General features: G+C 36.2%; 1 protein-coding gene across 1 annotated transcript in view; it reads left to right on the top strand.

Moving 5' to 3' along the window:
* The first annotated feature begins 9342 nt into the window (after nucleotides 1-9342).
* The window catches only part of aatkb (apoptosis-associated tyrosine kinase b), a 59136-nt gene continuing 55624 nt past the window's right edge, over nucleotides 9343-12854 (top strand). The window contains exon 1 of the mRNA XM_079594564.1: nucleotides 9343-9884. Within this exon, the coding sequence (XP_079450690.1) occupies nucleotides 9803-9884 (82 nt within the window). The 5' untranslated portion in view covers nucleotides 9343-9802. The remainder of the gene's footprint in view (nucleotides 9885-12854) is intronic.

Below are 12854 nucleotides of genomic sequence, written 5' to 3' on the forward strand. Positions count from 1 at the left end.
TGTAGACACAAAAAATATCCTCAGCATTTTATCAGTTACATGAGAAACCATTTTATAATAGTAATAATAATTCATTACATTTATATAGCGCTTTTCTCGACACTCAAAATGCTTCACATAGAATCTCCTCAACCACCACCAATGTGCAGCATCCACCTGGATGATGCGACGGCAGCCATATTGCCCCAGAACGCCCACCACACACCAGCTTACTGGTGGAGAGGAGATAGTGATAAAGCCAATTAGTATATGAGGATGATTAGGAGGCCATGATGGACAGAGGCCACTGGGCACATTTGGCCAGGATGCCGGGGTTACTTTCGAAAGACATCCTGGGATTTTTTGTGACCACAGAGAGTCAGGACTTCAGTTTAATGTCTCATCCGAAGGACGGTGCTCTTTGACAGTAGAGTGTCCCCATCACTACACTGGGCCGTTAGGACCCACACAGACCACAGGGTGAGCGCCCCCTGCTGGCCTCACTAACACCTCTTCCAGCAGCAACCTGGTTTTCCCAGAAGGTCTCTCGTCCAGGTACTAACCAGGCTCAGCCCTGCTTAGCTTCAGTAGGCAACCAGTCTTGGGTGATATGGCTGCTGGTTACATTTTATGTAGCACAACCAAGTTATACATACTTATAATGTAGTGAATTATCACCCTTGTTTTCACTCAGATTCACAATCACACCCAGAGGAACTTCTGCAGTAGTGTCAGCTGGAAATCATTTGGAAGTTTCTGTAGAACAACATTTTAGCTTCAGTAACCCTCTCTACATGCTTGTGTAAGCATAAAACCCTCAGTAATAATGACTGAGGCGAAGATGTTATCATGTATAAATGAGTGCTGGCAGGACCGGTGCAGGATATTTTAATACTTGTAATGACCATTAACTCTCACCATTTGACTAATGAGGGGAATGAAATCTTGTGTCTATGGCCCTTCAGAGAGGCAGCATCTTACTTCCCTTAAGCCAGGAACTGGCAATGTAACTTATGCGAATTAAACAAAAGTGTGACCTTAAAAAACCTGGTTGGAAACATGATTTATAGAAACAGCATTATTGTTCTTGTTTCACCAACAACCTGCAATTATAGACTGCATCATCTGTCATCATTGATCTCCTTTCTGTATCTTAAGAGTACATCACCAGCACTTCTCTATTTTTGGCTTGAGCTTAATATGATGACAGCTGTTATTTGTAAAGGAAATAGGCCTAAAATAAGCAGTCAATTATTTCACCAGCTATTTATAGCCTGTAATGAAGAATGTAGAACCGTATTCTTTGTCATATTTATGGTGTTATGCAATGGGAATTATAATAGAACCGCTGTAACATGCATATATGAGCCTTCAGATGATTCATATTGTCTCTTGTGCACTTTCTTTCTCTTGACTTGGTTTCCCCCTAACATTCAGAAGTTGAATTCTCTCCGTCTCTTAATAGTATTGACATGGCAGAGCACAAGAGTTGGCTGTGCAAACACTAATCGAGCTGATTTTGTGGATGTGTTTTGCTCTTTAGCCTATGGCTCTAGACTTCAGAAATGACAACTATGATAGATGTTCACACACACACACACACACACACCGTGAGGTTATGCTCCTGTGTATAATCTCTTTACTGTGTGTCCAGCTTTTGGTTGGCTGTTGCAGTCGGTTAAGGAAGAAGCATGTAATTGAGTTAGATGGCTGTTTGCCACACAGCCGAGTGGATCAGAGCAGAAGAGAGAAGATGACAAATGGGGGAAAAGGCTAAAGAAGACTGGGGGGGGGGGGGATGCTTTCTGGTTTAAATTAAGCATCCTAAGACATGGCAATTTATTATGTAAGCTGTTATGACTCACAACACGAAGAAGCATCCTGAAAGAAATTTAATTTCTCCTATTTATGCCTCATAATGAAAAAACACAGCATTTTCCATGGCTGTCATAATATGCTATTTAATCACACATCATGTGGTACCATCAAAAGGCAATATTATGCACTTTTGCAAAGTCTTTATTTTGTTTTTGGGGTCTACTAGAACAGGTTTTCATTCTTGAATGTTTAAAAAGCACATCATTTTTCATATATTTTACATTGTTGCTGCACTTCCCTTAAGAAATGCTCTGGTTTCGGGCTAGAGTGCAACAGTCCCACTTTTTCAGCGGTGTTGGTTCCGGAAAGTATTTTTTCCATTAATTTCTCCTATAGGTATATCAAATAAAAAAGAAGAAGTATTTGTTAAAGCGTTATAAGCCATGAACCATGCCAACCAGAGGTAAATCATAACAAAGTATTTGAAAATCAGACAAAAACACATACAAGACTGTGTATACGCAACGACTTTAGTGATAGAAAGAACTACAATCCCATGAGGCATTGCGATATATACAGTAAATATAAAACTATATTTTAAGTTTATTTCAAAATATGCATATATATATATAAGTATTTTGAGAGCGTATGGAGGCCGTCTCGATTACGTCATTTGCGTTGCTTCGTGGGAGTGGGCAGAGCTAAGAGCTTGTTTGATGATTGGTAGAATTTACAGAATTTTATCATTATAATATTCTTATTATAAAAAAAAAAAAAAAACTTGGTACTTTTTAACCACAAAAACTGTGAAGCCCCTCGTTCCGAAAAGCGCAATATGTTCTGATTGGTCGGCTGGACTAGTGTGTTGTGATTGGTCAGCCACTTTGAACGTGTTTAGAAAATGTCATGATTCCCCTTAACCGCAAGTTTCAAGACACTATTAACTCAACTCAACCAGGCCTCGTCCCTTTCTTTTGAGTATGCCTTTGGCAGGAATTATTTATATAATGAATATTATGTGTATGTTCCCGAAAAAAGAAAAGAAAAAAAAAATCTAAAAAATACAATTGAGGTGTTTCAGGGAGATTGGAAACAGTGCTTAGAGAATAACTTTGGATTGGACTTTGTGCTTTGCAAATTTGCAGACCTTTTTCATGCTCAAACAGCGACATTACACACTAAAGTAAGTATAAAAAGCATAATAGGTCCTCTTTTATTTTTTTATTTTAAGTATTGCATGTGTGTGTTCATTGAAGTTCCTATAATGATTTTCCTCCTGCTGATATTCTCTCTGAGACGGAAGAAGCTTTAATCTGCTGAAGATCACAGATCAAATTCAGCTTTGCTCAGATGGTCTTGAGCACACCAGAGATTCTCAGGGATGCTTTCAAACCTCACGAGCAACTCATAATTTATATCTGAGAACTCCAGCAATACAGAATTTCAAATGCTTTGTAGTATATACATCTATCGAGAGCTCTTTTCATAGAAAATATCACCACATATTGGCTTCTGTATAGACATTAATTTTTCAATAATGGTGTCTGTAAGTACCAATTCTTGTCCTTCTTTCCTTTCAAATGTCAAATAATGCACTAGTCACACATAATGGACAGATGTTTGTGAGAGTCAATTATTACAAGTTTGTCAGTACTCAAGGCAAATCAATCCTTCCCTTTCAGGCTTTCTTCTAATAACAGCACAAAATAAATAAATAAAATCACTTTTTCTTAATACTATTCTAATCACCAAACCCTTCAAATTCAAGTCCTATTTTCTTTATGAATGTTGAATTCGATTCCTATTTTGTTTATCATTATGAATGTTGAATCTTTATAATTTTCTGTAAATAAATGTTAGTATAGACGGTTTCATCGAACGCACACGCGTTGCCACGGTTACGCGCCTGGCCCGAAGTTAACTTCCGGTCTGTGTTTGTTTATTGTGTTATCTGGCTAGTGGTGGCGAAATTTTTGTGTAACAAGGCTTTTTGTATTTTATTTAGCTTGTTATTGTAATGATGTACTCTAGAGGGATCAGGCAGATCAGGAGGGATCGTCAGTTAATCAGTGTCGCTGTCGGCGTTTACATTTGTTCATCAAGTGCTCTCTGTATCTGGATAACTGATCGGATTTCAGTTTCCCGCAAAATATTGAAATTAGGTCTGTAATAGGCCTTTATCACGGAGTGTAAAACCACTCTTGGTTCATCTTATATCAATGCCCATATAGCACGGGATTGTGATTTATTAATTAGCCCAAATTAATTATAAAATTATAAAATATAGCCTAATTAATTCATTATTTTTATGATTTGTTGTTGCATAATAAAAACTGCGTGTGCCACATTTATTGTCAGATTAATGTGCTAAAAACCCTGACTCTGCATAGCCTATCACAAATTTTACAGAATAGACTGGGCTGATGTATAAAACTATACTCAGGCTCGACACATAACCATAATACTATATCAAATATATAACTCGGGGCTATTAAGCCTTTTCATGTGCTTGTCCTGCGAATAAGTGAATCGGTCATTCACTTTTTCAAATTCAAATTTGCTTGTTCAGAAAAATATAGCCTATATATTATTTTTTTGTGTGTTGTAAATATCATTTATTCTGAAGCAACATTCTCATCAGTGTTCAGTAAGCTTTGACATAGGCTATTTAAATCTCCATATTTAGGATATTTTAGGCATTATTCCCTAGTCATTTTAAATATATGCTTCATCTTTCATTTAAATTTTTTACAATTTGATCATTAAATTAGAATAAGACGACACTGTCAAATTAAATAATTTACACTGAAAAAAATACAACTGCATTAAATAATGTTATGAGATTGTTTTAAATATTTTTTTTGAACAAATAACAAATGTTAGAAAGTTACTTTTTAACACGAAACTAAACCACCAGTAGGAATCAGTAATGAAAACACGGTTACGTGTTCCTGTGAGATGCGTTATGGTTCTGCTGTGATCTTTGTTTGGAACTATTTTCGCTGCTGAAATAGAACAAAAACAGTCAATTGTCTAAAATGTAAGTGACTTAATATTAACTGAAATCAGTGTCACATTTTCAGCAATCTTGCTCATGTGATGTTGTTTAACTGTAGGCTATCATGTTATAAATATAAAAACTCAGGATAATTTTTTTACCGCAGTATTTTAAATGAGTTTCTGTGTGTGTGCTTCGCTTATTTGCTTCACTTTCTCATGAGGCAATGCGAGTCCGTCCGTCAGTACATTATTTATATCATTCGACACTTACACTAAATGAATGCTGAATCATTCTCACGTTTTTGGTGATTCCCTATATAGTTATTTTGTTGTTATTGACGTTTTAATTAGGCTAATTGTCCTGTCGGGCAAGTAAAATTCACTCTCACTTGTTCAGGACAAGCGTTAATGTCGAGCCCTGCTTACGCCTACGCTTCCCCCCACTTCTACGCTATTGTGACAGGAGATTATAATAAACATTCTGAAACAAAAACATAGAACATTAAAAATAAAAATCATAGTGTATTTCAATTATTCCTCTGGCAGTATAACTTTAAGTCATTTTAGCGTCAGCGCGCAGCTCTTCATTGAAATCTCACTACTAATTTACACCGGCATTGCTGTCAATGACCTCATTCTGATAATGTTGCACAATTAAAATGAAAGATGACGCATAAGAAAGATAACGCAGCCTCTATTGTTAATGATTCTTTGCAGAAGTCTACCGGAAGTTAAGTTTGGGCCACAAAGGCGCGCATGCGCAGTAACGGCTGTTTATGTTGTTGCCGTTGAAACCGTCTATACTTTTATACTAACTAGAAAATAGCAAAAGAAGGGGGGACAGTGGAAATGCCCTTGTTTTCCTAGGTATGAATCATGGCAGTGCTTTTTGGAAATTATAATTTGATGGTACCTCTTTAAAGTATCTTTACTGTGGAAATACCATGATATCATACTGCATATGCTATACCAAGGTGATAGAGATTTTTTTTCTGGTTTAAATTAAGCATCATGGCAATTTATTATGTAAGATGTTATGACTCACAACACGAAGAAGCATCCTGAAAGAAATTTAATTTCTCCTATTTATGCCTCATAATGAAAAAACACAGCATTTTCCATGGCTGTCATAATAGGCAATTTAATCACACATCATGTGGTACCATCAAAAGGCAATATTATGCACTTTTGCATAAGTCTTTATTTTATTTTTGGGGTCTACTAGAACAGGTTTTCATTCTTGAATGTTTAAAAAGCACATCATTTTTAATATATATTACATTGTTGCTGCACTTCCCTGTAAGAAACGCTCTGTTTTCGGGATAGAGTGCAACAGTGTCGACCCACTTTTTCAGCGGTGTTGGTTCCGGAAGTATTTTTTCCATTATTTTCTCCCATAGGTACCATATACTAAATAAAACACCAAGATGATATAGATTTTTTTCTGCATCTTGTTAATATTTACCAAGTCTGCCAGTGTTAGAGAAGGACACTAAAGCTCAAGTTGGTGTGCACATGTATTTGACTGTTGTGTTAGTAAAAGTCATATGTTAAGCTTTGTGTTAAAGAGATAGTCATCATTTACTCACCTTCATGTTCCAAACCTGTACGAGTATCTTTCTTCTGTTGAACGCAAAATAAGATATTTTAAAGAATGTAGACAGTTGATGGCACACATTGACTTCCATAGTATTTGTTTTTCTAATGGAAATCAATGGGTGCCATCAACTGTCTGGTTACCAACATTCTTTAAAATATATTCTTTTGTGTTCAACAGAAGAAATAAACTCATACAGGTTTGGAAAAACTTGAGGATGAGTAGGAAATGACAAAATTTTCATTTTTGGGGGAACTGTCCCTTTAAGGTCAAGCCCTTCCGTTTGTGTGGATGGTTCAGAGGAGGGTAGTTTTGTGTTTAATTATTTGAGCTCAAGTCTAATTATTTGATATTAACGTTATTCTGGGATTATGGCTCCCTGGTGGAGGCTTAACTTCTGAGGGCATTTGTTGTTGGCTGAGACTATTTAGTCTACTCTGGATATTTAAGACCATGCTGGACTCTCAGATCAATTAAGAAACATCTGTTCTATCCCCCCTGTTTGACATTATTTACATGTAATTCTGAACCAGGGCCCAGGGGTCATGTAAGTAGAGCTAAAATGTTCATGATTCAATGTAGTCTAATGCTTCAGTATGTTTTATACCTGATAAATCTGTTGTGGATTAACTAAACTCACCCGTCCTCTTGCCTTCAGTCCCTGTCCCACTTATACACTCCTCATTTCTCACTCAATGTGTCTAGCCAACTAATCTAATTTTGGAGCTAAAGTCTCCTGTCTGGGCAGCCTTTAAGAGCTTGTGTTTCAGATCCAATGCACTCTTAGCCAGAATGATTATTTTTGTAACTGTGTGTACTATGCATTTGTACATCAATAGTTTTCATGATCTTAAAACTTTTTGATCTAAAGGCCCAGATGCTTTAAATTATTTTTTTCAAATGTGTATGTACACTACTGTTCAACAGTTTGGGGTCAGCAAGATTTGTTCTGTTTAGTAAAGAAGTCTATTATGCTCAAGGCTGGATTTATTTGATCACAAATAAAAGCAGTAATATCATGAAATATTCAATTGAATATTACAAGTTGATATATCTGGTTTCTATTTTAATATATTTTAAAATGTATTATATTCCTGTGATGGCAAAGCAAAATTTTCAGCACCATTACATATCCAGTCTAAATGAGTGTCACATGATTCTTCAGAAATCATTCTATGATGATTTGCTCCTCAAGAAACATTTTTACTATTATCAATGTTAAAAAATGTATGCTGCACATTATTTTTGTGTAAAACGGTGATACATTTTTTTCAGGATTATTTAGTTTATAAGAACAGCATTTATTTGAAATGGAAATCTGTCTTTACTTAAAGATGTAATGCATCCTTACTGATAAAACTATTATTGATCTTACTAACCCCAAACTTTTAATGGACTTTTTATTAATTGAAAGCCCCTTTTTTCCTTCTTTCTGTTTTTAATGGAATTTGCTGGTGATGGAACAAATATAGAAGTTTCTGTTTTTCACCTGCAGGCAGAGGCATATTTCAGCGGTGCGTCTGAGTTAGAGAAAAGTGTGGGAGAGAAAATAAAAAGGTGCTTTTAACATTCATCTCAGCGCTATATGAACACGCTCGCTATCCACAGTGTTTCCATGGCAACCCTGACAGAGTGACATGTTGTCTCAGACAAACAAAATGCTTGACATTATAACTCTAGCCTCTGAACCAGCTTCCATTTAGGACAACGGAACACAGTGTAAGGGCATATGTGTGCATTAGCCTTCAGATTTGGGAACAGGACATGTTCTTTGAAGGCAAATCCTACTGGACTGCTGAAGTGGCTTTGATGAGAACGTATTTTATCTTGTGCTATACTTAGTGTAAGACCCTGTGCCTTTGTTCTTTCATAGATCTTTGTTGTGCTTTTCAAGGGCACATTTCTATTCTTATTTATATTTATTTATTTGTACTGTTTAAAATGTCATCTATTTCTGTGATGGCAAAGCTGAATTTAAAATGTTCAGTGTCAAATGTTCCTTCAGAAATCCTTGCTGATTTGATTCTCAAGAAACATTTCTTAAAGGGTTAATTCACCCAAAAATGAAATTTCTGTCATTCATTTCTCACTCTCATGTTGTTCCAAACCCGTAAGACCAGTGTTCATCTTCAGAACACAAATGAAGATATTTTTGATGAAATCCAAGAGCTTTTTTTCCCACTACCCAATCAATATTATGTTTTAAACTGGGAACATTGAAAAAGTCATTGTTTTCATTTTAATTATTATTATTTATTTATTTTACATTCGGATCGAATGCAATGATTGGAAAAACATTTTGGTCCTACACCTTCCATAGACTATATATATATATATATACAATTTGATCACTTAACTTATTGCTTTCTATCAGGATGTGAAGTGACTTTCAACCAGCATAACAAAAAATGTTTCTGTAACAAATCGCCTCTCCTGCCTTTAAGTTTTGGAAATAGTTTAGCAAAATCTTAGTAAACTATGGTTGGCATCACTAGTCAGACTCTTTTGATTTGCCCAAACATGCTAAGGCTAGCCTACTAGAGAAAATCACAAATATTCAATAATAATCAGAATAAAGCTATTCTTCCTCCAAGTTATTGTTTATTAGTTAACTTACCTCAGATTGTGGTTGTAAAAAAAAGGCGCATTAATAGCCTACAGAGTTCAATTAAAGTAATGATCTGCATTTTTTGGTAGTTGTACTTCATCTTTTAAAGTAGTTCGTCCAATCAGAGCGCTGAGTCGAAGAAGATAGCCTATGTGTTATAATAAGCAATTATGCAAGAATCCAGCTTTCTGTACTCTCATCAACATAAAAGTTGTGAACCATAAAACAGTTGTAGTGTACCAAAAAAAAAAGAGAAACATTTCTACACTCTTAAATTTTGATCGTGTGGGCAACGTTAAATATTAGCGTCAGTCACAGCTGCGCTTGTGGCGCAATCTCCTCCCCTCCGCGGATTCCCGCAGAATCAGTCAGGAATCGCAATGAGCAAGATGGCGCTGTGTCTTTCAGCACTGAACAGCTCCCAGGCTTATTAACAAACAGCTCAATTGGGATTCGAAGGAAACGAATGCCAGAAGTGGTCTCGGGTTTTCTTCTCCAGTCGGACACATAAAGGAATGCTCCACAGGGCGCGCGCGCGCGTCGTTTGGTGCAGAGAAGCAGAAGAAGCAACCGCAGAGACCCTCTCCTTGAAAATGACCAGAGAAGATTCAAATGAACACGGCAATGGCTTGCGGTGAAACACATCCATAATGGACTGCATAACCAGTGGATTTGTCCGGCTATTCCCCTATTCTAGCTCAACAGCATGGAGGAGCGAGGGAATGACCTGTTTGACCAGAAAATAAACTCTTTATTTTAACATCAGAGACATCGTTGCTGGACTTCACGTTATCTTCAGCATGTTAGGCACTGTAACACTGCTAGTCATGTCTGCGTCGTTTTTCAACCCTAGTTTTGCGCTGAGCTCTCATTTCGACTCAGGTAAGCTTTTTAATGTTTATTATTAATGTAACTACGTTTTGTACTATTTAGTAACATTGCATTCTGTAAAAACCGTTACTGTGGAGATGCGCAAAATGCTCGCCTCAGCAACATATGAAGGGCTGCTAGAATGAGATCTTCTCAAAGAAGCGTTTTGAACGAATGTTTATTGCAGTTGTAGACGGGAAAACTCGCAATCTGACAATTTTAATTATCTATATCAGATTGTATAGGCTACTAATTTCAAAGCGGAAGTCATAGGCGATGGCAAACAAGATTAGGCTACTCAATTTGTCTCTCAGCACGTCCACTTATTCACAGGTGTAAGACTGGGAGAATGATAGCCAATTTTGATTGGACAAGCAGGACACTATCAACCTCAAGGAAGGTGTGTGTGTGTGTGTGTGTGTGTGTACGTGTGTGTGTAGTGAGTGAAATTAAGAGTATAATGAATGGGGAAGAGTAATCTTTGTGTCATGACAAGGTCTGATAATGAAATTAATTGTTTTGTTTTTTAGACAAGTAGCCAACACTGATATAGAATCATATTTAAAATTACACTTACATACAATTAAAGATGTGCATGGCACATCTCTACAGGGCACATCTGATTGGTTCCTGCTGTATCAGTAGCCAATGAGCTTGCTGCTCAACCTTCAAATACTGGTCAGCTTTTTCTGTAGCAGTCGCAGCACACTTTCAGAAACCCTCCCCCTTCCCCAGCTCCACATGTCCACATATCTGCTACGGGTTATTCATGTGTAATATATATTACAGCAGCATGTCTTACTTGCTCACAGCAGCTGTCGTGTATACTGTATATTGGCAGTAACAAGTCCGGTACTTGCTCTGCAGAAGCAGATTATAGATTATAGATTTCATTACCATGCCAAACACTCAGAGAGTTGTTATGACAGAATTATCTGTTCTTTTTTTATTTAAAGCACACTTTGTTTGCTTCAGATGAGAAAGTTAAGATTAAGTTATTGCTTAATTAATGGGAAAATAATAATATACAGTGCAGATGATGGTAACTGCTAATTATCCTTAAGTGTCCCGCTTGAACAATTATGCACTTTACTTGTTTTCACACTGCTTTTTTAATTGACATAAAATACATAATAATAATCCGTAAATAAATTCTCAGCCGACACTCATTAAAGCTCCTCTACAAAGTCTGATGTTGTTCCAAACCTTTATTTATTTAATTTATTTATGAAGAATCTTCGGAAAAAGATGTTGTCCATGAAACGACAGTTTGAAGTCTGTCAGGCTCCAGAAAGGACACAAAAAAGCATCATGTTATATATAATCCAAGTCTCCTGAAACTATTCAATGGTTTTGTGAGAAACAAATGAAATTTTGCATGCCCTCCATTTCGCTGTCAAATCAATTACTGTCTGTAGAGGCATATAGGATAAGGTTGGACATCAATGTTGTTCGGTCCCGAGACATTTGATGTCATTGACGTCCAATCTGACGCATAAGGCACTTTATTTGTTCTCCACACAAAGCTATTTCTTTGCATTTCACTCACTGGATCAAAAAACAACAGCATATGGGTTTGGAACAACATGAGGTCGTGTAAATGATGCAATTTTTGGGTGAACTACCTCTTTAAAGCCTCCCTATGGTGTGAAAATGAGCCATCATGTGGGTTGTTGCCAATGGTGAATGGTATTCCCTCCATTCTATATTAGGACTCTGCTTGTTGCCTCCTCACATGGTTCCTATGGTTACCAAGAGGGTCTGCAGTGATTCCATTTCTCTGCATTTTTATTTTTACAGTACCTTTTATAAGATGTGCTATTCTTAACTTTATCAAACCCTTTTTCCAGTATTCTTCAAAGTCTCCATATTAACTTTCACAAATTGGAATTTCCATGTTTTACAATTTTACATTTTCAATTTGGAGTCGCAGACCTCTTCCCCTCCTCCGAATTTAATTATGTCCGTCAATGGTGATGAAGAGGGGAACAAGCTCTATCTGTCAAAGTGATGAATGGAAGTAGGACTCATCCTGGAGAGGCTAGGAATGATTAGAGGGGGATAAAGGAAACAAAATCTACTCTCGTAGTCCTGCTGGGCTTGTTTTAGACCAGGGTACTGAAGCCTGATTCAAATTGATTAGTTCGTATTCCTTCATTGAATCTTTGCGACTTACTTGTAGACTAGAATCTGTCTTTACAATAAATGTAATGCTTTTTTGTGTTAAGCCTCTGGTGCTCCTCGCGTGGTGGTCAAAAAACTACTTTAGTTTACTATATTTTAGTTGGATAATGTTTTTTATTTAATATTTTGTATTTTTAGGGTTTTTTATGGTAGTGAATTATATTTATGGAATCGTTATGATCCATTTATTATCTGTTTATCACTTTTTGAATATAAACCAGAAAATGTTATTTCCTTAACTTAAATGTTGTATCATCTTCAATGATTTGGATCACAGACTAAAGTTTGGTCTATTTTTAAAGAAGAAACGTGGCAGATTATTGCTGAATTGAAAGTTTAAAAAGTGAAACTAAAAGAGTCATAGAAGTTTAAGTTTATTATGAAAAGTGCATAAAAATACTATTTATTTTTTTTTATAAAAAATTATATTTTTCAAAAGAAGTCTTACTCTAAAACTGTGAGAAAATCAAAGCCACAATTTTCAAAAAGTGAGCTTTCAGTAAGATTTAGATTGGGCGCAGTACCAGACATTTCCACTAGATGAAACTAGCTTCCCATTCGTACAAATGTGACTATTTTTCAGGAGGACCACTTCACCTTTTCAAATCATGTACATAATTTTTTTTGTGTGTGTGTTCAGATAAACCTTTAGCAAGTTTTGTACCATTACGATGAAGTAAATAATTCAAAGAAAAAATTTTGGGGATTTTTTTAATAAAAAATGACCGAAAAGCACCAGAGGGTTACAAATGTATATGATGTCACACTGCAGTCTAAAATTTAAAGACAAAATCTGGA

The sequence above is a fragment of the Phoxinus phoxinus genome (genome assembly GCF_949152265.1).
Source record: "Phoxinus phoxinus genome assembly, chromosome: 21".
Classification (NCBI taxonomy): Eukaryota; Metazoa; Chordata; class Actinopteri; order Cypriniformes; family Leuciscidae; genus Phoxinus; species Phoxinus phoxinus.